General features: G+C 40.1%; 1 protein-coding gene across 4 annotated transcripts in view; it reads right to left on the bottom strand.

Annotated features, from left to right (window-relative positions):
* Positions 1-27,125, bottom strand: part of prkn (parkin RBR E3 ubiquitin protein ligase) — a 1,175,275-nt gene that overhangs the window by 457,687 nt on the left and 690,463 nt on the right. For all 4 annotated transcript variants that reach the window (XM_059986467.1, XM_059986469.1, XM_059986470.1 and 1 more), the window contains one exon: positions 1,826-1,962. In XM_059986467.1, the coding sequence (XP_059842450.1) occupies positions 1,826-1,962 (137 nt within the window). The remainder of the gene's footprint in view (positions 1-1,825; positions 1,963-27,125) is intronic.

The following is a 27,125-nucleotide window of genomic DNA, read 5'->3' as shown; positions in this document are numbered from 1 at the left end:
ACCTGTCAGTTTGAAATCAGTGGTGGGTAAATTAATGGAAAGTATTCTTAGAGATAGTATTTATAATTATCTGGATAGACGGGATCTGATTAGAAGTAGCCAGCATGGATTTGTGCATGGAAAGTCATGTTTGACAAACCTTATTGAATTTTTTGAAGAAGTTACGAGGAATGTTGACGAGGGTAAGGCAGAGGATGTAGTCTATATGGACTTCAGCAAAGCCTTTGACAAAGTTCCACATGGAAGGTTAGTTAAGAAGGTTCAGTCGTTAGGTATTAATGCTGGAGTAATAAAATGGATTCAACAGTGGCTAGATGGGAGATACCAGAGAGTAGTGGTGGATAATTGTTTATCGGGATGGAGGCCGGTGACTAGCGGGGTGCCTCAGGGATCTGTTTTGGGCCCAATGTTGTTTGTAATATACATAAATGATCTGGATGATGGGGTGGTAAATTGGATTAGTAAGTATGCCAATGATACTAAGGTAGAAGGTGTTGTGGATAATGAGGTGGATTTTCAAAGCTTGCAGGGAGATTTATGCCAGTTAGAAGAATGGGCTGAACGTTGGCAGATGGAGTTTAATGCTGAGAAGTGTGAGGTTCTACATTTTGGCAGGAATAATCCAAATAGAACATACAGAGTAAATGGTAGGGCATTGAGTAATGCAGAGGAACAGAGAGATCTAGGAATAACTGTGCATAGTTCCCTGAAAGTGGAGTCTCATGTAGATAGGGTGGTGAAGAGGGCTCTTGGAACGCTGGCCTTCATAAATCAAAGCATTGAGTACAGAAGTTGGGATATAATGCTAAAGTTGTACAAGGCATTGGTAAGGCCAAATTTGGAATATTGTGTGCAGTTCTGGTCACCGAATTATAGGAAAGATATCAATAAATTAGAGAGAGTGCAGAGACGATTTACTAGGATGTTACCTGGGTTTCAGCAATTAAGTTACAGAGAAAGGTTGAACAAGTTAGGTCTCTATTCATTGGAGCATAGAAGGTTGAGGGGGGATTTGATCGAGGTATTTAAAATTTTGAGAGGGATAGATAGAGTTGACATGAACAGGCTGTTTCCATTGAGAGTAGGGGAGATTCAAACTAGAGGACATGATTTGAGAGTTGGGGGCAGAAGTTTAAGGGAAACACGAGGGGGTATTTCTTTACTCAAAGAGTGATAGCTGTGTGGAATGAGCTTCCTGTAGAAGTAGTAGAGGCCAGTTCAGTTGTGTCATTTAAGGTAAAATTGGATAGGTATATGGACAGGAAAGGAGTGGAGGGTTATGGGCTGAGTGCGGGTAGGTGGGACTAGGTGAGATTAAGGGTTCAGCACGGACTAGGAGGGCCAAGATGGCCTGTTTCCGTGCTGTGATTGTTATATGGTTATATGGTTATGGCACCTTTTCACCACTTCAACTTGTACATGTCAGAGGAGGACTTAGCTTATGTCATCCTAAGTTGCAAAACAGTAGAAGCAGACAACAGAAATGAATCCTATAGGTGAGAGACTGATGGGTAAGAGCTTCTATACAAGGGTGGTTAAGCAAGAACACTCCCATCAATATTTCCAGAAATGGGACTGTTGTAAGCTCGCCTCATTGACAGAATACTCCAATTCATTTTTACTTACAGTGTCATCTTCCCTATCTAGGTTTGTCATGGTGTACTTTTCCTTCAGATGCTTCTGACCAAAATATTAAACCATTCTTTATCATTGAAACTCTTCATGTCCAATTACACCACTGATGTTAACACTCATGTATCTTCACAAAGCGTGCATGTGACCAAAGATGACAGTGAAAGAAGCCATGTTTCAATAAGGTACTCACTAACACAGGGGAGAGAATATCCAATTTCTGGGTCATGGATAAATCGCCGGTCATTCAGCCGTGTCACACTGTATAGGTGGAAGCAATCCAAGCATATGACATGCTGTTCCTCACAAGGGAATACCAACACTGGATCTCTAAGGCAGGGAAAGAAAAAGAACACAATCATGTTTTGTTTTCAGTCCTAATGCCCCAACTCCTCCTTTTGCCCTGTTGGATCTGACTCATGTTAGAACAGATTCACAGGGAGTTGTCAACATCCAAAACCTCAACCTCAGAACTATTCTTCACATAAGCTTGATGGTAAATTCAATAGTCTACCAAACTCAACCTTTCAAAACACAGGCATTTTGAACTGGAATTATGGTACAATAATAAAAAAAGAGGCTTATAATAACTTTCCCCATCATGAACCAGCATTCCCATGGAATGGCCTCTAGTCTCTATGGACTGCTAACACACCATTCACCTACCCATTCAGCAAATGGAAAATTACTGCTATTTAAATTTGCCTTCAGCAAAAATAAATAATACATTATAAGGTCTCTCTGAGCCTAAGTAGAACATTTATAATAAATATATTGGAAAATTATATGATTCTTGCACAGCTAGATATATTATTTCAAAAGTAACCACTAATGTACTTTTTATGCAAATTATTCATTTGTCTGAGGCACAGATCTCCAGGAGTATTCAGTAATGAGAAAAAAAATATGAAAGAAAGAATTTTATTTGCATGCAACCTATCACAACCTCACACTGTTTCAAATGCTTTACTGTCAGTAAAGCAGACTATAAGACCGTAAGACATAGGAGCTATATGAGGCCCATCGAGTCTGCTCTGCCATTTCATCATGGCTATAAAGTTAATATCAGAACATAATATTTGCAGGATATTGAAACTGGTTAGGTCCAAATCTAAATCATTTCAAAAGCAGGATGTTGCTGGCACATGTCACTGTTGACCTACTTGGGATCATTTTATTTTCATTTAAAGGCATATGGTCCAGTACATCCATACTTTTGTTTCTTCCCATCCAATTATTCCAATGGTCTCCAGACAGATTTCACATCTTTCATTCCCAATGAACTTGGAAATGCATCCAAATATACATTGTCCAATTCACCTGTTACCAATCTTCATGGGCATGAATTAGCTCAGGTCCAGCAGTATTGCAGTTATAAGTCATGCTTCCACATTCAAATCCCATGAAGACTTCATCGCTCCCTGAATTTGCTAGCCTTGAACTATCAAAGTATACTTCTGTCTTCCCTGTCCGGGCTCTTTTGCATCTTTAGTTTCATTATTTTCATCATTTATAAGCCATATCCAGGTAATAAAAAGAGCATAGACATCCTTGGAGTTGATTGTGCCCATTAATTGGGAAATACACAAAAATCACTCTAACTGCAGTCTTATCATGAATGGCACCAGAAGCACATAAGATTAATAAGAAGGAATATTTACTAAAAGTAGATTGAAAGAGAAAACAACTTCCTTTGAACTATGAACATAGTACCTACACTGGCTATCAAATTTAATATTATGGGAGCTCGTTCATATGTAGGACCGTCCATAAGTCAGGTGCTTATAACCCAAGGACAGCCTGGAATTAACTTTCATTAAAAATCTGCCGTTTCCATTGCTACTCATTCTCTTCCACTTCCTTGTTGTCTTTGTGCAGTGTTTTTTCTTCCATATGAAAATGTTTCATGCCACACAATAGAATCATTGGCCTTGACATGCAGACAGGCACTTTGAAAGCTGGAAATGGGAGTAATGAGACTTTGCATTGCTGCCTGGTCAGCTGAGTTCCTCCAACATTTTGAGTGTGTTCTATAGGAGTGATGAGGTCCTTTGGAAAATCCAGAAGTAAGTTCAATGTTTCTATCAGTGGTATGCAATGCAGGCAAACTATTAGTATTTTAATTCTAATGAGGAGATCAGATAACTTACAATGACACAGAAGGCCATTGCATTCATGTCAACTTCCAATCAAGCAATCTCTTCAGTCCTATTCCCCCTCTCACTACTTCTTTATAATTTTGCAACTTATTCTCTCGCACATAACCATTAATGTCACCACCGTCCTCCCCTCTTTTGCCACATACCTACCCAAGCGAGTGACTTTTAAAGTAATGAAGCAACATACACAAAATGCTGGAGGTCAGGCAGCATCTATGGAAATTAATAAACAGTTGACATTTCAGGCCAAGACCCTTCTTTTGGACTGGAAAGGAAAGGGGAAGATACCAAATAAAAAGGTGGGGAGAGGGAAAGGAGGATTAGCTAGAATGTGATGGGTAAAGCCAGGTGGGTGGGAAAGGTAAATTGCTGGAGATGAAGGAACCTGATGGGAGAGGAGAGAGAACCATAGGAGAAAGGGAAGGAGGAGGGACCCTGGGGGAGGTGATAGGCAGATGAGACCTGGTAAGGGAACAGAGTGGGAAATAGCAGAAGAGGGAGGGGGAGGGGTTTTTATCAGAAGGATAAATTGATATTCATGCCATCAGGTTGGAGGCTACCCAGATGGAATATAAGGTCCTGACGAAGGGTCTCGGCCCAAAACGTCGACAGCGCTTTTCCCTTTAGATGCTGCCTGGCCTGCTGTGTTCCACCAACATTTTGTGTGTGTTGTTGTTTGAATTTCCAGCATCTGCAGATTTCCTCATGTTTGCTCTGGAATATAAGGTATTGCTTCTCCAAACTGAGGGTGGATGCATGGCAGAAGAAGAAGCTATGGACCCACATATTGGAATGGGAATAAGAATCAGAATTAAAATGTTTAGTCACCTGGAAGCATTCATGGGATGTGGGTGGAAAGATGGATATCACTCAAGTATTTAAAATGTTAATGCAAAGGTCTAATTTGGCTGGGTTGAGAGGAAGAAATTCATTGATGTTTGAAACAGGTAAAGGCTGCATGAAGTTTCATTGACACCAACATAATTACTGCTAGGAGAAGCTTGGGAAAAATACCCTTCTACTTCGATGAGAGGATAAAATCAGCTGGTTGAAAGGGAGGTGGGAACATTACATCATTGGAAGTTTTCCTTTGTGGAAATATCTTCAACTAGAGGAAATTACTTCAGAACAAAGGGTTTCCCATTTAAAATGGACACAAGGGGTAATTTCTTCTCTAAGATAGTCATAAAGCTTCATGATTCTCCATCCTGGAGAACTGTGGAAGCAGAGTTATGGAATATATTCAAAATGGAGAGACATAAGGATAGTAGTTCTGAGGCCATATTTGGAATAGCCATCATTTTACTAATTGGCTGTGCTGGCTTGAGGAGGTTTCTTGTCTACTGATGGCGTTTTCTTGATATCCTTAAGTTGTAAATACCTCGTAAATGTATTCAGGCTGTGGATTTCCATAGCACTCTTGGATAGAGAACTCCAAAAATTCACTGTCCTAAAGGTGAAAAAAAATTGTCACCTCAGTCTTGAAAAGCCAATTCCTTCTTCTGAGATTGTGACCCATAGTGCCAAACACACTAGCCAATGGAACCACCAACCCCGCATCAACTCTGTCAGACCATGCTGAAATGTTGTACAATTAACATATATCACATCTTGTTCCCTTAAACTACAGGCACAACCATATTAGTCTTTCTCTGATGAAAAATGCTCCAAAGCCCAGGAACCAATCTGATAAACCATTGTTGTATACCTTCAATCACAGAGATGAAAGAATGTTCACCATTCCTGATATGGTTGAAGACAAGGGCCTAAAAAAATTCCAGTAAGACATCTCTGCACTTGAACTCAAAAAATCCTTGCAATAAAAACCAGCAGACAACAAGTTCTTCTGAACACCGATGATGCCCTTCAATCTTTCAAAAAGAAAGTATCTTTTACTATATTCTTCACCAAGGTGTGCAATGTCATAGCTTTCACATTTTTTCCAACTGCTTTGTCCATGCTTTTTCATCCTGACTGTCTATGATCCCCCTCAGACCTCTGCAACACAACTCACTCTAGTACTCTGCTGTACATTATCAGTACACTTGGATATATTAAGTTCAAAGTTCAAAGTAATTTTATTATTAAAGTACAAATATGTCACCATATACCACCCTGAGATTCATTTTCTTGCAGCTATACTCAATAAATCTATAACACAATAATAACTGCAATAGAATATTGCATGGTCCCCCTATCCAAATCATTGTTTTAGACTGTGAACAGCTGATGGGCCAGTACTAAATCATGCAACACTCTATTAGTCACAGCCTGCCTAGACAAAAATGGCATTTTCGTTCCTATTCTCTGTATTCTGTTTGTTAACCAACTCTCAATCCATGTCAGTTTATTATCTCTAATTCCATTGCTCAAATTACACTTAAAAAATGTTGAGTGGCATCTTACTGAAGGCCTTTTGACATTGTAAATACAACACATTCATTGTTTCTCCATCCATTCCATCAGTTACAACTGAAAAAAGCTCTTATCAACTTTGTCAAACACTGTTTTCCTTTCATAAATCTGCACTGATTCCACTGAAGCCTATCACTATTTTCGATGTGCTCTGTTACAACTTGCTTAACCATGAAATCGAACTGATTGATAGTTCTCTGTTTTCTCAATCTCCATCCTTTCCTAAATTTGTGCAAACTGCTTTCTAATCCATAGAATTTTGGGAGATGACATCTATCCATCCATGTTCTCTACAGTCAGAATTCCAAACCTTGCAAATGATCAAGTTCTGGTCTATTGATTTTCAGTCCAATTATATTCTCCATTAAAAAAAAATCAACTCTCTTCATTCTATACCTATTGCTATCCATTGTTTTCAGGATATTTTTGTTGTCTTTCTCATGAAGACACTTCTTTAATTTCCTTGCCACTTCATTACTTTCCAGCATAATTTTTCTTGTCTCAGTCTATAAGGGATCCATCATGAATTTAGTTGTAGAATCACAAACAGGAGAAAATCTGCAGATTCTGGAAATTCAAATAACTCACACAAATTGCTGGAGGAAGTCAGCAGGCCAGGCAGTTTCTATGGAAAAGAGTAAACAGTCAATGTTTCGTCTGAGACTCTTCATCAGGACTGGAAGAAAAAGATGAGGAGAATTGTGTGTTTGTGTTGCATGAATTTAGTTGCTTTGTTTTCCTACAACATGCTGCAGAGCTTTTACAATCTGACTTTATGCTTCTTGCTCTTTCTTTATCACTTTCTTAAACCACTGCTGATGTTATTCCCACCTGCCCCCCCCCCCCGCCACCCCAGGCTTGCTGTGTTTTTGCACACTTTATAAGCTTTTCCTTTGATCTAATATGCACAGTCTTCAACTTTCCTTGTAGGCCATGCTAGATCATTTTTTCTGTTTAATTTGTGTAAATTCTATAGAGGGTTATAGATTTGCTGCAAATTGTATCATAATTCTTTTAACTACCATTCATTTACCGTTTGGTAGTTTCTCAATTTACCGCAGTGACTCATTCCCTCACATGTGGTCCGCTCTGTTTAGATTTAAAACCTGGATTCCAATTGAACTATGTCACTTCCAATCTTTAATTAGCTCCCACATTTGACACTACATTCTAAAACTGACTTTACTTATGACGTTCTGGAAGCAAAGGTACAGCATTAAATTGATAAGACAGTTGAAATGTCATTGCAGTTGTGTAAGCAGCAAATATGAGTCAGAAAAGCACCTCTCTTTGATGCTGGTGCAAGCGGCTGGTTAAATACAGCAGTTAAATGTGGAAATTGCCTGAATGGAGCCATTCAAGCAAAGCGCTGACATCTTTATTGCTTTAACCAGGCCTATCAGTCCCCCACATTTAAATGCCCAGAGCTACAGTGCAAAAATAGAGTTTTACAAGAGTGAATTTAAATATTTTGACCAACAATCTTGTAAGGTAAGGGACTCACTCAGGAGTAAAACACCTTTGCCGGTCAAGAAACCAGTGGCTGCAGCTGACAAGCATTATTAATGTGAAGGGAAATAGCTCAAGGCTGCTCATGGTGCATAGCAAATGTTTAGCATAAGCCGTTCCTCCTGTGAACAGAACTGCAAATTAAACAAGCATTAACAGATACATATGCTATTAAAAAGGGGCAAAATCACGAGGAGTACTGTATCTTCTTCTCTCCTTCAAACATTTTAACCCTAAATAACATGAATATTTGCCATTGTGTTACATCTGCACTAAAGGGATTCTGTAAGGGTAAACAGCAGAATCCTAAAAAAAGTGGTTAAAGAGGATATTTTTCCTATAACTCAAAATGTTATCAATTATGAAGTGAATAGACTTTTGGAATTCACCACACCGTTAAAAAAAATCCAAAGCAGGAATGAGAGTGAATGCAAAGAAAACTACCTGAAAATCATGTTCTTATTTTTGTCAAATTAAACTGCATGTCAAAGACAGTGTACCTTTCCAACAAGACCAGTCTAAAACTCCTGCAAGGATAAACCTCAGAATGGTGGAAGAACACTACAGGTATCCAGGGACCCTACCTGAAGTCTAGGTTGTGTTAGACTCTGATGTTTTAATCCAAATTTTTTTCAGAAGTCAAGAAAGAGGCACAAAACTTGATGCTTCATGAGCATTTTATTAAGTGTTGATAGAACAAAGCAAAATTGGAATGAATAGTAACAGGAGCAGAGGCTAGTAGTGGAAGGCAGAACAAAGACTTAAAGACAAAGAGACTAAGATGGCGCTGCCTTGTGGTCAGCTATTTTTATACTCCATTGATGAGAAAAATTCCATTCAAATTTGTATGTAAGAATCAACTAATGATATACCATTTCTTCAAATAACACAATATCACGAGAAGCTCTTAGAATCATACAGATTTAACCACTAGAGGACACAGTGAACAAATGCATATATACACTGTGACCACTAGGAGTATACTAAACTTTCACCATAAGACCATAAGATATGGGAGCAGAATTAGGCCATTTGGCCCATCGAGTCTGCTCTGCCATTTCATCATGGCTGATCCAATTTTCGTCTCAGCCCCAGTCTCGGCCTTCTCTCCATATCCCTTCATGCCCTGAACAATCAAGAACGTATCAGCCTCTGTCTTAAATACTGTATACATAATGGCTTGGCCTCCACAGCTATCTGTAACAAAGAATTCCATTTTTGTGAACCTCCTTTGAACCACCTCCAATTTCAGCACATCCTTTAGTTTAAAAGATAAGGGGCCCCAAAGCTGCTCACAATACTTTCAAGTGAGGCCTCACCAGTGTTTTATAAAGTTTCAACATTATATCCTTGTTTTTATATTCTAGTCTTCTTGAGATGAATGCTAACATTGCATTTGCCTTCCTCACCACAGGCTCAACCAGCAAATTAGCCTTTAGGGAATCCTCCACTAGGACTCCCAGGTCCCTTTGCACCTCAGTTTTTTTGTATTTTCTCTCCATTTAGAGAATAGTCAACCCTTCCATTTCTTCTACCTAAATGCATGACTACCTACTACCCAACACTGTACAGTATTCCATCTGCCATTTTATTGCCTATTCTCCTAATCTGTCTAAGTCCTTCAGTAGCCTTTCTACTTCCTGCCCTCTACTATCTTCATATCATCTGCAAACTTTTCAGCAAAGTCATCAATTCCATCACCCAAATCATTGATATATAACGTAAAAAGAATTAGTCCGAAAACAGACCCCTGTTGAGCATCACTAGTCACTGGCAGCTAGCCAGAAAAGGCTCCCACTCTTTACCTCCTGCCAATCAGCCATTGCTTTATCCTTGCTAGAATCTTTCCTGTAATATCATGGGTGCGTAGCTTGTTAAGCAGCCTCATGTGCCTCCTAGTACCCTGAGACCTCATCCTTAACTATCAACTCCAACATCTTCCAACCACTAAGGTTAGATTAACTAGCCTATAGTTTCTTTCCTTCTGCCGATCTCCCTTCTTGAAGAGTGGAGTGCCACTTGCACTTTTTCAGTCTTCTATAACCATTCTTGAGAGATCATGCCTCATGCCTCGATGATCTCATCAGCCGCCTCTTTCAGAATCCTGGGTTGTACACCATGGTCCAGGTGACTTATCTACCTTTAGACCTTTCAGTTTCCCAAGAACCTTCTCCAATTTTCCCAATCTATATTGAAGTCCCTCATGACTATTGTAACATTACCCTTTTGCAATGCATTTTCTATCTCCTGTTGTAATTTTCAGACTACTATCTGTGGGTGGAAATGCAACTCTCATCAGGGTATTTCACCTTTAGAGTTCCTTAGCTCTATCCACAATGATTCAACACCTTCTGACCCTATGTCACCTTTTTCTAATGACTTAATTTCTTTTTTTTTACCAACAGAGCAACACTCTACCTTCCTGCCAATGCTTTGATACAATGTGAATCCCTGGACATTAAGCTCCCAGCTATAATCTATCAGCCATGACTTAGTGATGCCTATGACATCATACTTGCCAATCTGCAACAGTGCTGCAAGTTCATGTACCTTATTCTTTATTCTGTGTGCATTCAAATATAACATCGTCAGTCCTGTATTCACCCTTTTCGATTTTGTCCACCTTTTACACTCCAACTCATCCTATTGACTGCAATTTTGCCCTACTAGCAGCCTCTATTCACTACACATGACCTCTTTTTGTAATCCAGCTACCTTATCTTCAGCACTATTAATTGCCTTTCCTACGATACTTATTGCACGAGTTGCACCATGCTCAACTTTTTGATTCCTAACTTTGCCTGAGGTCTTACCAACATTTGCCTCCAAAACCTCTCCATTAACTATTCAGGCACTCTGGTTCCCTACTCTGCAACTCAAGCTTAAACCCCACCGTGCAGCATTAACAAACTTTACCTTTCGGATATTAACGCCTCTCCATTCAGGGCCTCTGACAGTGACACTGTTAACACCTCAAATGGACTGAACTTAGTACTCTTGTTTGGTTTGTTCCATAAACCATGATGCACTTTCCTCACAATAGTCGATCATTTTTGGCAGTTCCATTCATTTGTTCAGCCTGCCTTGGTGACTCTGGATGATGTGGACATTGAAAAGACCATACAATTTTCCATCCAGAAGGACTTTACCTAGGTAGAGCATTGAGCTTGTATTTCTCAAACACCTTGTATGTTCATCTGTGATACAGAGTTCAACATTGTTTTCATAATTCCAGTTGTCAGGTTCACTGCATTTATTCTTAGTTCTTCCCGTGCTTCCCTTTTTACAATTTCATCCATGAATGTGTTTCAACAACTTTTCAGTGTAGTTATTTTGGAGTGACGACAATGGAAAGAAACAGTTGGTTTCTTAAAAAAAAGCCAGTTTATTTAACAAGCATTTACAGGCAGGCAACTACAGGACAACTGAAACTTTTCGTTCTTCCCAGCAGATATAGGAAATTTAGTGGGTGCTAGTCATAGACCTTTACATTCTATGAAGATGTCTAATTCTTTCCTGTTTGTCTCCTTGATTCTTTCTTCTACATTTTAGACAGTAATGCTTGATCTGTCTCCCAACTGTTGGAAACTAGGGATTGGCATTTAAAGCAATGGCTTCTTCTATGCGTAAAGCCTGTGTAAAGTTAATCTTTCCTGTTAGGCAAGATGAGTGGCCCGGTAACAAAGGGGCTAGTGCAATTACTTTACAGTGCCAGAAATCACTGATTAGGGTTTGATTCCCACCACTGTCTGTAAGCAGTTTGTATGTTGTCCTCCTGATTGTCTGGGTTTCCTCTGGATGCTCCAGGTTCCCTGCACATTCCAAAGATGTAGGGTTAGGGTTAATGAGTTGAGGGCATGCTATGTTGGTGCCGGAAGTGTGGTGACAATGGCATGCTCCCCCCCTCCCCACCCCCAGGACAATCTCATTGATTTGATGTAAATAACTCATTTCACTGTATAATTTAATATACACGTGACAAATTTTTTTTTGTTTAAAAAGATGCTTTCAGATTTTGATCTTTTTACAAATTTAACAAGTGCCTCTTTGCTCTTGTCACAAGTTTCATTCAAGATTCCTTCTTTCAAAAATATTTAATTTGGTGAAAATCATGTCAACGTTTCCATTCAGATTCCCTAGAGCATTTATTGATTTCACTCTTGCTTTTTCTAATTTTAAATGTTCTAGATTCAAAGAGGGAAAAAAGCCAGCAAATTACCTACAGCATAGGGGAATGAGGGAAGATTTGATAAGAAATATACAAAGTAATGAGGGGTATAGATAATGTAAATGCAACCTGTCTTTTTCCACTGAGGTTGGGTGAGACTAGAAGTAGAAGTCATGGTTTAAAGGCGAAAGGTGAAATATTTAAGAACATTAGGGGATACTACTTCATTCAGATGGTGACGTAGCTCTGGAACAAGCTGCCAGAAGTGGTGGATGCAAGTTCGATTTCAACATTGAAGAGAAGTTTGGATAAGTACATTGAAGCCAGAGTTGTGGAGGGGTATGTGTCAGGAGCAGGTCAATGGGACTGTTTCTCTGCTGTTGTGCTGAATGACTCTATGCAAAACCTGAAAACTGAACTGTAAACAGAAAATGCAAGAAGAGTTCAGATGAATGGTCATCAACCCAATATATTAACCAAGCATGCTGTATGACCTTAGCAGTTCTGGAATTTATTGTTGAGGTAGGATTTTGCACACTTGTTCTTTTCCCCTATAAATGCGAGCAACAATATCCAAGTGGAGTGAATCAGTCAAGATGGTTTTTATTTCGCTATTCATCAAGTGTCAAAAACAGTTTGATCATTTTCAGAACCAAATTCAAAGACACAATAAAACTTCGTCTAAATGTCAGAGTCTTTCAGGTTGGTTTGAGGCAAGGCTTCCTTTGAGGATTTACATGATGGATCTATTTAGTGCTTTAAGTAAGATTTGACCCACAAAGAGGCAAAAGTCAGTACCACAATTGCCATGCATCACTAGAGCTTCCAGGGTGGATCAACATGTCAAGCTGAAACCAATGCCTGAGAGTTGCCTCTGTATGAACCTGCTGGAGCTGTTGGTTGCAAAGTAAATGTTTTAGGCTGAGAGTTTGTAAAAGGCAAATGGCTCAAGGATATAACAGGCATTTTGTCATAGGCAACAGCATGACCTTACTCCTTGCAATCCTTCCTCAAAGGGCAATGGACTCACTGAGAAAGTTGAGCCTATGCACTTGTGACTTATTCCAGTGGAAAATTGAACTTGTTGCTTTTTTTTAGAACTGATTTTCTGTTTTGCGCTGTTTTTCCACAGGCCACTACAAGACATTGCATGGGTGTGACAGTAGTGGAGACCTCAGTGAGACAACACACATGCACACAATGCTGGAGGAACTTAGCAGGTCAGGCACCATCTATGGAAAGAAATAAACAGTCAATGTTTTGGTCTGAGGCACTTCATCAGGACTGGAAAGGAAAGAGGGAAGAAACCAGATTAAAGGGAAAGGGGGGAGGAGGCTATTTCCACACACTTTACCTTAATTTTCTCATTAGTGGGATGGGCAAGTATGATTATGAGGAAGTTAATATCAAGAAAATTGTCTTTTTTCATATTTAACCTTGATGTACAGATTGAATGCTATTCTTTACTACACATGCAGCAACTTGAAAGGCTTGACTCCAGAATGGATAAGCTGGCTGCTGGCCTTGTTGTCAAGATATCTGAGGAATAATGAATAGGAAAAAAGGAAGAATGAGCAGGATTCACTCAAAGGACAAGGAAATTGGTCTGTTTCTGTGGAAGATGCAGAAAATCATCTCTGAGTTGTGCAGCCCTCTGACCAAGGGATTTCAGGGGCCAGTACTTGGAAGAACTTTAATTTAGAAATACAGCTCTAATATGTATAGGGACAGAAGCAGTAACCCTTTTCCTCTGGTGATACAAGTGTTAGGATGTTAGAGAACTCCACTGCCCACTATGTAAAACAATGGCAGAGGTATGGCATGATATAAGAAAAATACTGATGACTATGAGAGTTGGAAGGTTTAAAGCACCAGAACAACTTAGTTGTCATTTTCCAAATGATAACCTGGCTGCTTCTAAAGCTAGATTCATGAGCACCTCAGCCTAGGGTTTTACAAGAGTTAATTGGATATATGCATTGACCTTTATCCAAATGAGCCTGTATCCATCATGAGCAGCTGAAAGAAGTGAGTGCAGATGTTGTTTCCTTCACATTGAAACTATTCTGACCTTTGATTCCAAAAAGTCTAAATCATGTTCTTCTGGTTTTCTGTCACCTTTCCTCTCACACTCCTGAAGATGAAATATTTCAACATCCTGGATTGCATGAGAGTAAATGCCAGGTTACACATATCTCTACTCCTCAAAAGTAAAGCTATCCAGAACATTGAGAAAATATGCCTTCTAATGTATGATTTAAAGAATAGAAAATTGGAATATTATTGAAAAGCAAAGAATCACAGATATTGGAAATATCAGGTAAAAGAGAGAATGCTGAAATGCACAGCTGATTGGACTGCAAATGTGGAGACAGAAACAAAATCACTGTTTCAGGTTGGAGCTTTCACGTTTCAATAAGGATTTGCAGCATTTTTTTGTTTTTAGTACAAGTGTAGTGATGCGGTTAAGATTGATCAGACCCCAAGGCTGTGTGACTGACGAAATGAAAAGAGCTTAGTGATGTAAAAGGTGACATGGGAGATCAGTTCTACAGCACTGCTTTGTCTGGGAGCCAAGGTCCACTGTTGGGAATCTAAATTCTTGGTAAATCAATGTCACTTTTCTCTCCCTGACTCTCCACTATTAGAAACAGAATGAATTCATGAAAAGGGAATCAGTGATGGTCAAATGCAATGATGAATTGTAATGTACTGATGTGACTAAAGGCTGCATGGTAGCACCCAGATGCACTAAATTTAAGTGTCATTGTCACTTTCACAAAAGGCAGGGGCCTGAGCAGAAAGTAACTGAATGTCATGTACGCCTGCAGCTGGCACATCTCCGTGTTGGTCCAATAAACAAAGCATAACCTTCTCTGACACTGCCTGGAAGGAAGCATACTAGTAACGGCTGCCTGGATACCTGTGGGTTATATGTTACTTGATTGAATGCCAGCTCTATTTCCTCGATGCCTTACTCTCTGCCTCCATATTCTCCATGCTTTCAAAGCATAAAGATAGTAGATTCTCCAGAGGGAAAATCCATTAGCTCATACATGTTATCCTTTTGTATCTGAAATATTTTAGACTAAATTGCACTTTCAATGTAACAGATATGATGCCTGGCCAAAACAGCAATGCAGAATTACACCCACCTGTGGGCTATCATGCTACCAATATCCTCTCTCCTACCTCTTGGCCATCACATTAGTTCAGCATCTTGGCCTTTACAAAGTCTGTAGTATTCAGAAGTCGTAAATGACTAGCTTTTTTTTTGGAGAAAGCTTGGCCAGACTTCTTCCTTCATTAAAATGTGGAGGAGCATTCTTCTGGCTGACTTATCACTGAGGAGTCATGGGGAAGAAATGGAGGTGGGGCTTCAGCAGAGAGACTCTCCTCCTGCCTTCACCGGTCAGGCCACAACTTCATTGATTAGACACAAGTAATTTAGTTGGGGAAGATTCAGCCCAACATATTAAAGTGATATTTTAATAACTTTAAAAAGGAATGAAAAAATGAAATATTGATGACTCATGTTTGTTGTTATTTTATTTGTTTTATTTATTGATACAGCATGGAGTAGGCCCTACTGGCCATGTCATCCAATCAACCCTAACCTAATCATGGGTCAATTTACAATGACAAGTTAACCTCCACAGCACGTCTTTGGACACTGGGAAAAAACCAGAGTACCTGGGGGGGAAACCACTCATTCCACAAGGAGGACATCAGGATTGAACTCTGAGCTCTGATGCCCCGAGCTGCAATAGCGTTGCTCAAACCATTACATTACTGCCCATAGTTTGTGATGTGGATCAAACAACATTCTCTTGCATATGACATTTTATTGTTTTTACAAGAACTTCTGAATTACTTGGTGAACATGAGAAATTCTGCAGATGTTGGAAATCAAAAGTAACACACACAAAATGATGGAAGAATCTAGCGGGTCAGGCAGCATCTGTGGAAATGAATAAACAGTCGACCTTTCACTGTCTTGAAGGAAGGTCTCGGCTCAAAACGTTGACTGTTTTATCCATTTCCATGGATGCTGCCTGACCTGCTGAGTTCCTCCAGCGTTTTGTGTGAATTATTTGCTTTCAATTTCAAATGCATCAATCCAAAGGAGTGCGCAATGTTATAGAATGTAATCCTTTTTTTAAAAAAACATACAAAAGTAGCAAAAGCGATACTTAATTTATCAGTAAGTAACTCCTGTATTTTATAACTGAATTCATACGTACCTTCAGATTTGAATGGAGACTTACTTGAACTAGGATTTGTTTCATAAAACACAACATATAAAAGATGCATCAGAAAGTATTTCATTCTTGAAGCACTTTTACAAACACTGAAGTTGTGCCCAGAATAAACTGCATCTCCAGGAAAGCTGTGCAATTTACCCACTGAAGCATTTGCTTGCTAGTTCTTAATTTGGGTTTTACCAAGGCCACTCAGAACACCATCACAGAATTAGTCTAAACATGGACAGGGAAGTTGAATTTTAAAGGTGATATGGAAGTAACTGTTCTTATTATCAAGGCAACCTTTGATCAGGTATGGGAACAAACTCCCCAAAGAAATCCTACTTGACATGAAAGAGGATGGGAGCATTCATTTAAGCCAAACATCTCAGCCCATTACAGAACATAAACCGAATGTGAACATTTATGAATGATTGTAAATTGATAAGTTCATAGCCTAAGGTAGAAGGAGTCAATTTCAAAAAACCTAGCACATTTGTTTTTCAACATAGTCCCCTCCTACATTTACACACATAGTTCAGCAGTCGTGGAGCATATAGATCTTGGACCTCCAGAAAGTGTCCACAGCATGGGTGATTGATGTTCAAGGCTTAAAGTAGAAGGAGATGAGTTATACAGCTCTCATTACATGTGCATGCAGTTCAACTCTTTGAGTGATTATGCAGAAAGTTTGAAATTAATAACTCATCCCCTTCTACCTTAGGCCACGAACTTATCAATCACTCCAATGTGTTATTAACTGATGAGTTATTAACTTCAAACTTGCTGCATAATCACTCAAAGAGTTGAACTACATGTGCATGTAATGAGAGCTGTTTAATGTAAAAAAGTGCTAGGCAATCACCATCTCTAACAAGAGCGAGTCAACCCACCTACCCTTGATATTCAATATTTACAGAATTGCCAAATCCCCTACCATCAACGTATTAAGGACTATTGTCCATAAGCTTAAGGATCAAATTATCAACTTTATTTGCCATAACATTTGCATGCATTAGGATTTTGGTGTAGTGTGTTCTTCTGGGTGTGACACTCAACGTAAGACAACAACTTTCAGTAATTATAAAAAGTATAAAGAATTATACAAAAATCAAGTTTGAGGTTAAAGTATGGATATGGAATAAAATGTGCATAAATACATGAATAACAGCATTTATTTACAATGTAAACATTATAAAAACTGGCTTAAAGTGTTTACAGTGCAGTGATGGGGACAATATATAGAGGAGTGTGGGGAGAGTAATTAAAATAATTGATCAGGCTAGCCACCTTTGGGAAGAAGCTTTTAAAATGGTGTGAAGTTTTTGTTTTAATAGACCTATAACAATTTCCAGAATTGGACCAGCCAATTATATACCACGGTTACAAGAACAGGTCAGAGGCTAGGGCTATTTGCAATGAATAACTCAATTCTTGATGCGCCAAAGCCATTTCACTGACTACAAGGCACAAGTCAAGATCTTGAGAGAATGAAGTTGGGTGGATGGAAAGAGTGGGAGAGCAATTTCGTGGTGGCAATCATGTTTCAATGAGTTTACTGCTCTCATCAAAAAGAACAAAGAGCAAGTATGAGTCAAGCTTTTTAATTGGGCTAAGGTCAATCCTACTCTACTGAGGGCAGCACAATATGTTAGAAGAACTGAGCAGATTGAGCTCAGTGGGAGGAAAAGAATTGGTGACATTTTATCAAAACCCTGCATCAAGACTGAGAATGGAGAATGAGATGGACACAACAGAGAAGAGAAGGTGATTGGCAAGAAAGGATTCATCGGCAATTAGTCAGCTGAGTTGGGGGGTGTAAGAGGACCATACTGAGAAGTGATTTAGCAAAAGTGTACTGGAAACAGCTCCACAAAGGGAAAATTCAAAAATAAATCTGCAGACATCTGAAATCTGAAACATAATCAGAAAATGCTGGGACCACTCAGTAGGTCAGACAGTATCCTTGTGCTACAGGATCAGTTGACAGTTATGGAGATTTAAGGGGTTCAAGGTAAGTGTTGTAATGTGAATATTATTAAAAGTAAGTTAATACTAATCGGGAAGCTGTTGGTAATGAGAGGCGGGATCTGGGGTTGGTAGGGTTTTTACTTCCGCTCTTTTTACTCCCAGTATGCATTGCATATAGTTCCTCCACCCATGCCGCACAAGGTACCTGGAAGCCTCTCTATTGTAAATATCATTTGCTGTCTTTTTGTAAAATAGAAGTTACCACATATTTTTGGTGATGAGGTAAACTGGTTTTGTCAGCTGTAAACTGGGTCGGCTCATTTCGATCAGGAGCTGTGAGCAGATGAGGAGCCGTGTGTTCGGATGGCTATGTTCGGAAATATCAGTGAGTTCGAGGAGCGGACCAAGGACTGGCCGGAGTATGAGGAAAGGTTGGGCCACCATTTCTGTGCTAATGGAATTACTGAGGAGGTTAAGAAGCGCTCTATTCTCCTGAGTGTGTGTGGGGCCAAGATGTACAAGCTGATAAGGAACTTAGCTACACTGCGGAAACCAAGAGAAATTCTATATGACGAACTGGTCAAGCTTGTGGAGAAGCACCATAATCCGAAGCCTTCAGTGATAGTCCAACGGTTCAAGTTTCACTGCCATGTCCGGAAGCCAGGTCAGTCTGTGGCCGATTTTGTGGCCGAGCTTCGGCAGCTATCGGAGCAATTTCGGAGCCATGTTGGATGACATGGTCTGTGATAGATTAGTATGCAGCATTAATAATGCCGCTGTACAACGCCGCTTGTTGGGGAAAACCCCACCATTGACTTTCAAGACAGCCCTAGAGATTGCCCAAGGCACGGAGATGGCTGCTAATAATGCCAAGGATATACAGAAAGGATATGGGAGGGTCGCAGTCGGCGGCAGTTTTCCAAGTCAGGAGGGAGACTGGTAAACAGGCAAAGCGGGTGGAATGTTTTTGGTGTGGAGGAACGCACTATGCAAATGTTTGTAAATTCAAAGATACTGTCTGCCATGCTTGTAGCAAAAAGGGACACTTAGTTAAAAAGTGCAGAAGCATAAAGGGTAAGGTTAAGCCTGGGCAGAGGAAAGCTCAACAGGCTCAGGCAGCCATACACCACCTAGGGGAAGCAGACGGAGAGGCAGCGTGTGCCTACAACATGCTTGAGGTGGAAACGGATGAGGAGCCACCTGAACCATATTATGCCACAGTTACTGTCAGGGGAAAGGACATTAAGTTTGCGATTGATTCGGGGGCTACTGCATTGGTCATTAGTGAGGAGACCTACAGGAGCACATGGGGATCCAACCTGCCTCCCATCAGACAGTCTAAGCTTAAACTCAGGACCTATATGGGGCAGCCCATATCTCATTTAGGGGTGTTATATGTGGATATTTCAGCCAGGGGTCAGAAGGCTGAAGCTTAAGGGCAGGGAGCCCAGTCTTTTGGGCTGCGATTGGCTTCGCAAAACCCGGCTCAACTGGCATGAATTTAAATATGCACTCATGACAGAAGAACAAGAGGAGCGGCATGCAGATGAAGTCGCCGATGGCAATGTGAGTGACAGACATAGTCTGGACACATTTGAGGGTGAGCGTGCAGCGCAGCTTGTGGTTTTTCAGCCTATTACAGGAGAAATTGAAGTTACCCCCTTGGCACTGAAAGCCAGCACGCCACTTCTAGTACAGCGAAGCAGTGACCCAGCTCCTGTACCCCTTGCCCAGTCACAACAAGGTGCATCTCAGCCTGATGATCCCACTAACAGGAACCTGCATGTGAAGTCAATCGTAACAGTAACAAACGGAGCACCCACAGACGATGTAAGAACAGAGCCTCCAGGACCACCAGACAAGCATTCAGAAAGCTCTCTAAGTGATTTGACAAAGAAAGTAAAATTTTCTGGAGACGGTGGCCCCCTGGGAATCCATGTGGAGCCCTTTAACTCTACGCTGAGTGGAAGATTCCTTGGCCTGAGTATTCATGGTATTGAAGAGAACAGCCGTTCAAGAAAAGAGAACCTGCTCCAGGAGAATGAACGTATCATCAAAATCAATGACTGTGATTTAACACACAAGCACAAGAGTTTTTCCAAAACGTATTGTAATTTCCTGCTATTGATAGTTCCAAGTTATAACAAGGAACTCTATGAAAAATTTGCAATTGGGTCTATTCTGAGCCATAGTTGTGACGATGATTCAAAAACCAAAGTTCCTTCTTCAGTGCGTTCCAAGTCAGGTGGCAAACCTGCAGATGCCATTTATCCCAATAATGCTGAGAATAGCTTGCCACTGATTTCAAAGAAGCTCAGTAGTCCAGAACAGTTAGGAGCAATGACCATTTAATGCATACCAGAAAAGCATGTCCACCAGTGACTTTGCTGGAGGGAGAGACACTGCCAGAGGGGGCAGAGTCCCCCGAAGAGGATGGACATTCTCACACGGCCACACAGATCCCTCTCAGGTCCCCAACACTAGATCTACCCAAAACATCCTCACCAGCGGTGCCTGCTAGGTCACCGTGGGTAGTGCGTAGATCGCAGCACCCTTGCAAACCTCCTGACAGACTGAATCTTTAATTGGATAGTTTTTTTATTGTTAGATTGAATGTTGAATTTGCCACATTTTTTAAGGTGTTTTTGTATTGGTAGCCTGTTGCTAACGATACCACTGTTTTTATTTCCCAGTTCTTCTATATTTGGGGAATGTTGGATTTTAAAGGGGGAGAAGTGTTGTAATGTGAGTATTATTAAAAGTAAGTTAATACTAATTGGGAAGCTGTTGGTAACGAGAGGCGGGATCTGGGGTTGGCGGGGTTTTACTTCCGCTCTTTGTACTCCCAGTATGCATTGTATATAGTTCCTCCACCCATGCCGCACGAGGTACCTGGAAGCTTCTGTATTGTAAATATCATTTGCTGTCCCTGATAAAGATGTTCTTTTAGCCATCAAAATGTCGAGTGGTCTTTTTGTAAAGTAGAAGTTACCACAGTGAGGAAAAAGGAAGAGGTGCCAAATTCGGTGCTCACTTATTGTTAAGCAACAGACAGCATGATAAGATAATATTAGAGCAGTTTCAGACAAACCTCCTTTGAGGTTCAGGATCACTAACTCCCATTCCATTGTTGTGGGTTCTGAGGGAGAAGATGGGATACTTCGTGCATATCTCTGTGTGCTCACAGTGTATGGGCTTGAGGTTCTCAATATTGCACCAAATGCTCTTTCTCTACTTTGACAGATCATGGGCCAGAGATACCAGGGAATTAATATGGATGTTACATTTTGTAGTTTGTGCCACTCTTGAAGCCAGTATATACTAAATGATGTCCTCCTCCTACGTGTCCTCATCCCTCCATTTCCTTCATATGTCTATCTAAAAGCCTTTTGAACTCTGCCAAACTGCCTACTTTCACTTCCCTTTGTAACCCACTTCAGGCACCTACTACTGTCTACATAGAAATGTTTGCTCCCCACATCACCTCTAAACACCCCCTCCCCCATCCTTAAAACCATGGCCTCCTGTGCTTGACATTTCTCCCAGGGGAAAAGGTTCTGGTGTCTACCCTATCTATGTCTCATAATTTAACAAACCTTTAGTAGGTCTCCCTTCAGCCTCAGATGAAGAACAGGAAGAACAACACAAAACTGAAAGTCACACTTCCAAATTGAATAACATAATTTTTGAATCTTACATAAAATTCCATCATATTATTTTCATGGTCTGGCCCGTTAAGTCCACATTCCGGTTCACAGTCCAGTCCATTGTTCCTTATTCCAGGTTTTCTGGATTTCCCTTGTTCTGGTGGGTGCTCTAATTGAGGCACCTGATTCTCATTTTGGGCTGGCTACATAAATAGCTCCTGGGTTCTGCTTCATTTGCTGGACTGTTCCCTTCATCTTCTTCCTGAAGCCTGGCTTATATTGCTGTCAAATTCTACTGCTGAAGCAAGACTGGAGCCTTGTTGTATCTAGATAAGGAACTGTCTATTGTTGTTTGGAACTGTCTCTGTGTCCATGCCTTTGCTAGGTAGTTCCAGCTGTTTGCTGCTACCTTGGCTCTGTGCTCCTGTTCCCTTAAGACCAAAGCTCTGTGTTCAGGAGTCCCAAGATTGAGTCAAGGTTTTGAGTTCTTGTCCTGTCCATGTGCCTTGTCCTGTGCAGGAGTTCTGTCTAGTCCTGCAGCCAAGCCTCGAAGAACCCTAGCTACATCCAGTCCTATAGCCACGTCATGTCCTTGCCTAGTTCCGGAGTCTGAGCCCGAGTCAAGATGCAGATTCTGGCTCGGAATCCAAGTCCAGGCTCCTAGTTCCCAGTTCCTTGTCCTGGTCCCACTTTCCTAGCCAAAGTCCTAACCCAAGTGTGTGCACTTATCCCAGCTTGTAGTCTGTGTCCTGTCCTATTCCTAGTACTTCAGTGTCTGGGCCTTGCATTTGGGTCTGCCTTCAATGCCCCCTGCTTGACAATTACGGTCACTTAATCAGACAGCACAGAATTGGGCTCTTTAGTTGTTAAGTCTACCGATGACCATCAACCTGCAATTTTCCATTAAACCTACTCAAAGGCATTTTGTTCTTGTCATATTCCCATCAAATCCCCCAGATTTTACCAATGCCGTAGACACAAGGGGCTATTTACAGCATTCAATTAACCTGCCACCCTGCATGCTTATGGGATGGGGGGGAAACAGAGGACTCTGGGGAAACCCTGCCAGTCAAAGGCAGAACATGCAAACTCCACACACAGTGTGGGATGTCTGCATTGAACATGGGTTGCTAAGGCCATGAGGTAATAACACTACAGTGTCATCACTATTCTATAAGAAAACTATGAATTAATCCTCTCTCATTGCACAACACTAGATCTATAATAATCTATTCCCTAGATGTTTCCTTATCATTCTAACCTAGAAATTTACCTGAAATGCATTCCAGTACTTCATCCTCTGGAATACCGATTTGATTTGTTCAGTTTACATGTAGATTAAATTCTTCCACGATTACAGTACTATCCCTGCTACCGGCACCTCTAATTTTCTCATATATACCATGCTCTACAATGCAACTATTCTTTGGATACCTGGAAACCATATTCACCAACAACTTCTGCCCCTTTCTGCATCTGAGCTCCACCCAAACTCATTGTATGCATCAAGCCAAGATCTTTTCCAGCTCCTGTACTTGTTTCATCCCCTATTGGCAGTTTCGATTTTTGCGTCCTTCCTAAATGTTAAGCAATCTGGAATTTTTTTTCCTCCCTCAGCTTTAGTCAGTCTGCTTTTCCATAATGGCAATTTTGTGGGCAGCTTGGTAGCGTGCTGGTTGGTGTAATGCATCAGCTAAACGATCATGGTTCGATTCCTGCCACTGTCTGCAAGGAGTTTGTAAGTTCTTTTTGTGACTATGGATTTCTTTCCATATTCTAAAGATGTATGGTTAAGATGAGTGAGTTGTGGGAGTGCTACATTGACACTGGAAAGGTGGTGACACTTGTGGGCTGCTCAACACAATCCTCATTGATTTGAGTTGAGGCAAACGATGCATTTCACTATCAATATTGCAATTTACACGTGACAGATAAAGTTAATCAGTATCAGTATCAGTATCATGGAAAATCAAATTAATTGGGTAAATAGAGCTGAAATTAGGGGAGAGGGGGGATGAAGTAATTAGATGTTTGTGGTACAGGATAGGAAGGGGAAAATGAAAACCAAAGACTGACAGGAAGGACAGAAAATATACACAAAAGTTATGAAGCAGCACATAATCTCTGAGTAAATGGTAAGTGTAAAAAGTCAAAGCTTATGTTTCACTGAATGCATAAGATTAGGGTTAGTGAGTTGTGAATATGTTGCTTGATGACACTTGTGGGCTACCGAGCACAATCATCGCTGATTTGATTTGATGTCAATGCTGCATTTCACTATATGTTTTGATGTACAGTACAGATGTCAAATTTTTTAGATCTTTAAAACCTTTAATTTCTTAAATTGTTCATCAACCCATTTATGAGTACGTGATGTTAATTCATCCACTTCATTATTGAAGAAAGTGTTGCAATGAAGTTAATAGGAAAATTGGAAGAATAAAGAGGGTATGAAAATATTCAATCAAGAAAACCTACAGGTATTAAAAAAAACAAGAGTTTAAGAGAACAGTAGAGCCAGGATGGATATATGGAAAAGATTTCATAATAGGTTCTTTGCAATTGTATTCACAAAAAGGAGATGATATCACTGTTGTAACAGAAAAAAAAATACTGCAAGAAACAAACATAATAGGTGAGGAAGTATTAAGTGGTTGAGTATCTTTCAAAATAAGTTAATTACCAGATTCAGGAAAGAAATTTGAAAAGTAACTGCAGGGGCTCTGGTCATCATTTCCCATTTCTCATTGGCTATGCCAGTGATGCAGTGAACTTCTAAAGCAGAGAGGACAATCTCAGTGTGGATCTGATAATGGGCCATACCACGGTCACAAAATGCTCTACTTTTACAGACGTCTGCAACTCAATTTTGCTCATAACATGGGAAGGACACAAAAATAAATTTGATATGGCAACTATACCTCCACTGCATTATAATTGTACATCTGACAATTAATTTGACTTGGATTTGAATATACAGTGGGTTCTGGTTAATTGGGACTCATTTTGGTCCAATTAAGCAGCTGCCTGAATTAGCCAAAGTTTCATGGAAATAGTTAAAGTATAAAAAAAGACAAACTATCATTTAACTGAGTAACAAATTACATATTTAAATGAATAACAAATTACATATTTAAATGAATACAGTATTATAAAACTATTAGTTCATAATAGTTATTGATGGAGGAATTCATCCAGTATACACCGTCATGTACATTTGACTGTAATTGAACAAAATCCGCGCAGACACCTATCAGTGACAAAAGTCACTGCTTTTTGAACACATGCAACATCAAAATCCTAGATGTTAGGCATAAAAAAATTAAAAGCTCATCAATTAATTCCATGAGAAAGGTAAAATGGATCCAAAACTGGCTAAGTAGAAGAAAGCAAAAGGTAATGTTAGACTAATGTAGTTGTGAGAAGACAGTTTCCAATGGGGTTCTACAGAGGTCAACAATCCATTTCTTAGCTTTGGCAACACATAGTAACAAATTAGACCTAAGTATTGGTAAAATAAATAAGTTTGCAGATGAATGAAAAATTGTCCATGTGGAGGACAGAAGTCTTCAGGGTGTAGACAGTCTGAAAATAATCAAGTAAGGTTGTTGGAAATCTGAAATATAAACAAAAATATCATGAAATACTCTGCAGGCCAGGTAGCATTTGTGGAAGGAGGAACAGGGGTTAACATTCTAAGACAAAAGCCTTTCAACAGAGAAAGTTATTGGGCAGAAAAGGGATAAATAAAATGTTATCCAGAAAAGTGTGATGTAGTGCCTTTGTGAACGTATAAGAATGCAGGAATTACACAAGAAATGGGCTAAGTGACATGATGGAACAAAGTGAGTGCAGGTGCCCAGATCCTTCAAAGAAGCTGGGCAGATCAATAAAGTGGTTAAAGAAACTTCCAAAATGCTCTCATTTGCCAGAGGGTAAGGTACAAGAGCATGGGGGTTAAGCTAAGTTACATCACCAGCTCTCCATTAGAAGAGAGATCAGACGCACAAGAAATTCACAAGTATGTTGGTAGTACTGGAAACCGGAGCCACAAAGAAAAATTGAAAAGGCTGGGGCTGTTTAGTTCAGAGCAGAGGTAGCTGGAGGGAGAGTTGAGTCAGATATAAACATCATGTAGATAGACCATGTAACAGGAAAAACCTATTTCACCTGAAAACGAAATGTCAAAAACTAGGAGACATAACTTAAACTGATTGGTAGAAGGATTAAAGGGGAAATGTAGATTTATTTTTCACCCACAGGGTGGTTAGGATCTGGAACTTGCCACCCGAAAGGCTTGTAGAAGTAGAAGCCTTACAGTGTTTTCTTGTTAATAAAATGTTGTAAGTATGCTTACTGCAGCTGCTCATATAGGCAGTTTGCACACTGCCAATTCACATTCATCTGTTTATGACATGGGCATTGAAACATGCAGTGAAATGCATAATTTGTATTAGCAGTCGGCACAATCTAAGGATGTGTGGCTAGGCAGAGCTCAAATGCCAACTCTAACTTTGCTGATGATACAAACATTGTTGGTAGAATCTCAGATGGAGATGAGAGGGCGTACAGGAGTGAGATATGCCAACTAGTGAAATAGTGTCACAGCAACAACCTGGCACTCAATGTCAAAGAGTTGATTGTTGACTTCGGAAAGGTAAGACGAAGGAACACATACCAATCCTCATAGAGGGATCAGAAGTGGAGAGAGTGAGCTGTTTCAAGTTCCTGGGTGTCAAGATCACTGAGGATCTAACCTGGTCCCAACATATTAATGTAGTTGTAAAGAAGGCAAGACAGTGACTATACTTCATTAGAACTTGAAGAGATTTGGCATGTCAACAAACACACTCAAAAACTTCTATAGTTGTACCATGGAAAGCATTCTGACAGGCTGCATCACTGTCTGGTATGGAGGGGCTACTGCACAGGATTGAAAGAAGCTGCAGAAGGTTATAAATCTAGTCAGCTCCATCTTGGGTACTACCCTACAAAGTACCCAGGACACCTTCAGGGAGCAATGTCTCAGAAAGGCAGCGTCCATTATTAAGGACCTCCAGCACCCACAGCATGCCCTTTTCTCACTGTTACCATCAGGTAGGAGGTACAGAAACCTGAAGGCACACACTCAGCGATTCAGGAACAGCTTCTTCCCCTCTACCATCCGATTCCTCAATGGACATTGAATCTTTGGACACTACCTCACTTTTTAAAAAAATATACAGCATTTCTGTTTTTGCACTTTTTTTTATCTGTACAATATACATAATTGACGTTTGTTTATTATTATTATTTTTTTTCTCTCTCTGTTAGATTATTGCATTGAACTGCTGCTGCTAAGTTAACAAATTTCACGTCACATGCTGATGATAATAAACCT

The sequence above is a fragment of the Hypanus sabinus genome, chromosome 12 (genome assembly GCF_030144855.1).
Source record: "Hypanus sabinus isolate sHypSab1 chromosome 12, sHypSab1.hap1, whole genome shotgun sequence".
Lineage (NCBI taxonomy): Eukaryota > Metazoa > Chordata > Chondrichthyes > Myliobatiformes > Dasyatidae > Hypanus > Hypanus sabinus.
The sequence above is the reverse complement of the archived record's forward strand: the minus strand, read 5'-3'. Positions and strand labels throughout refer to the sequence as shown.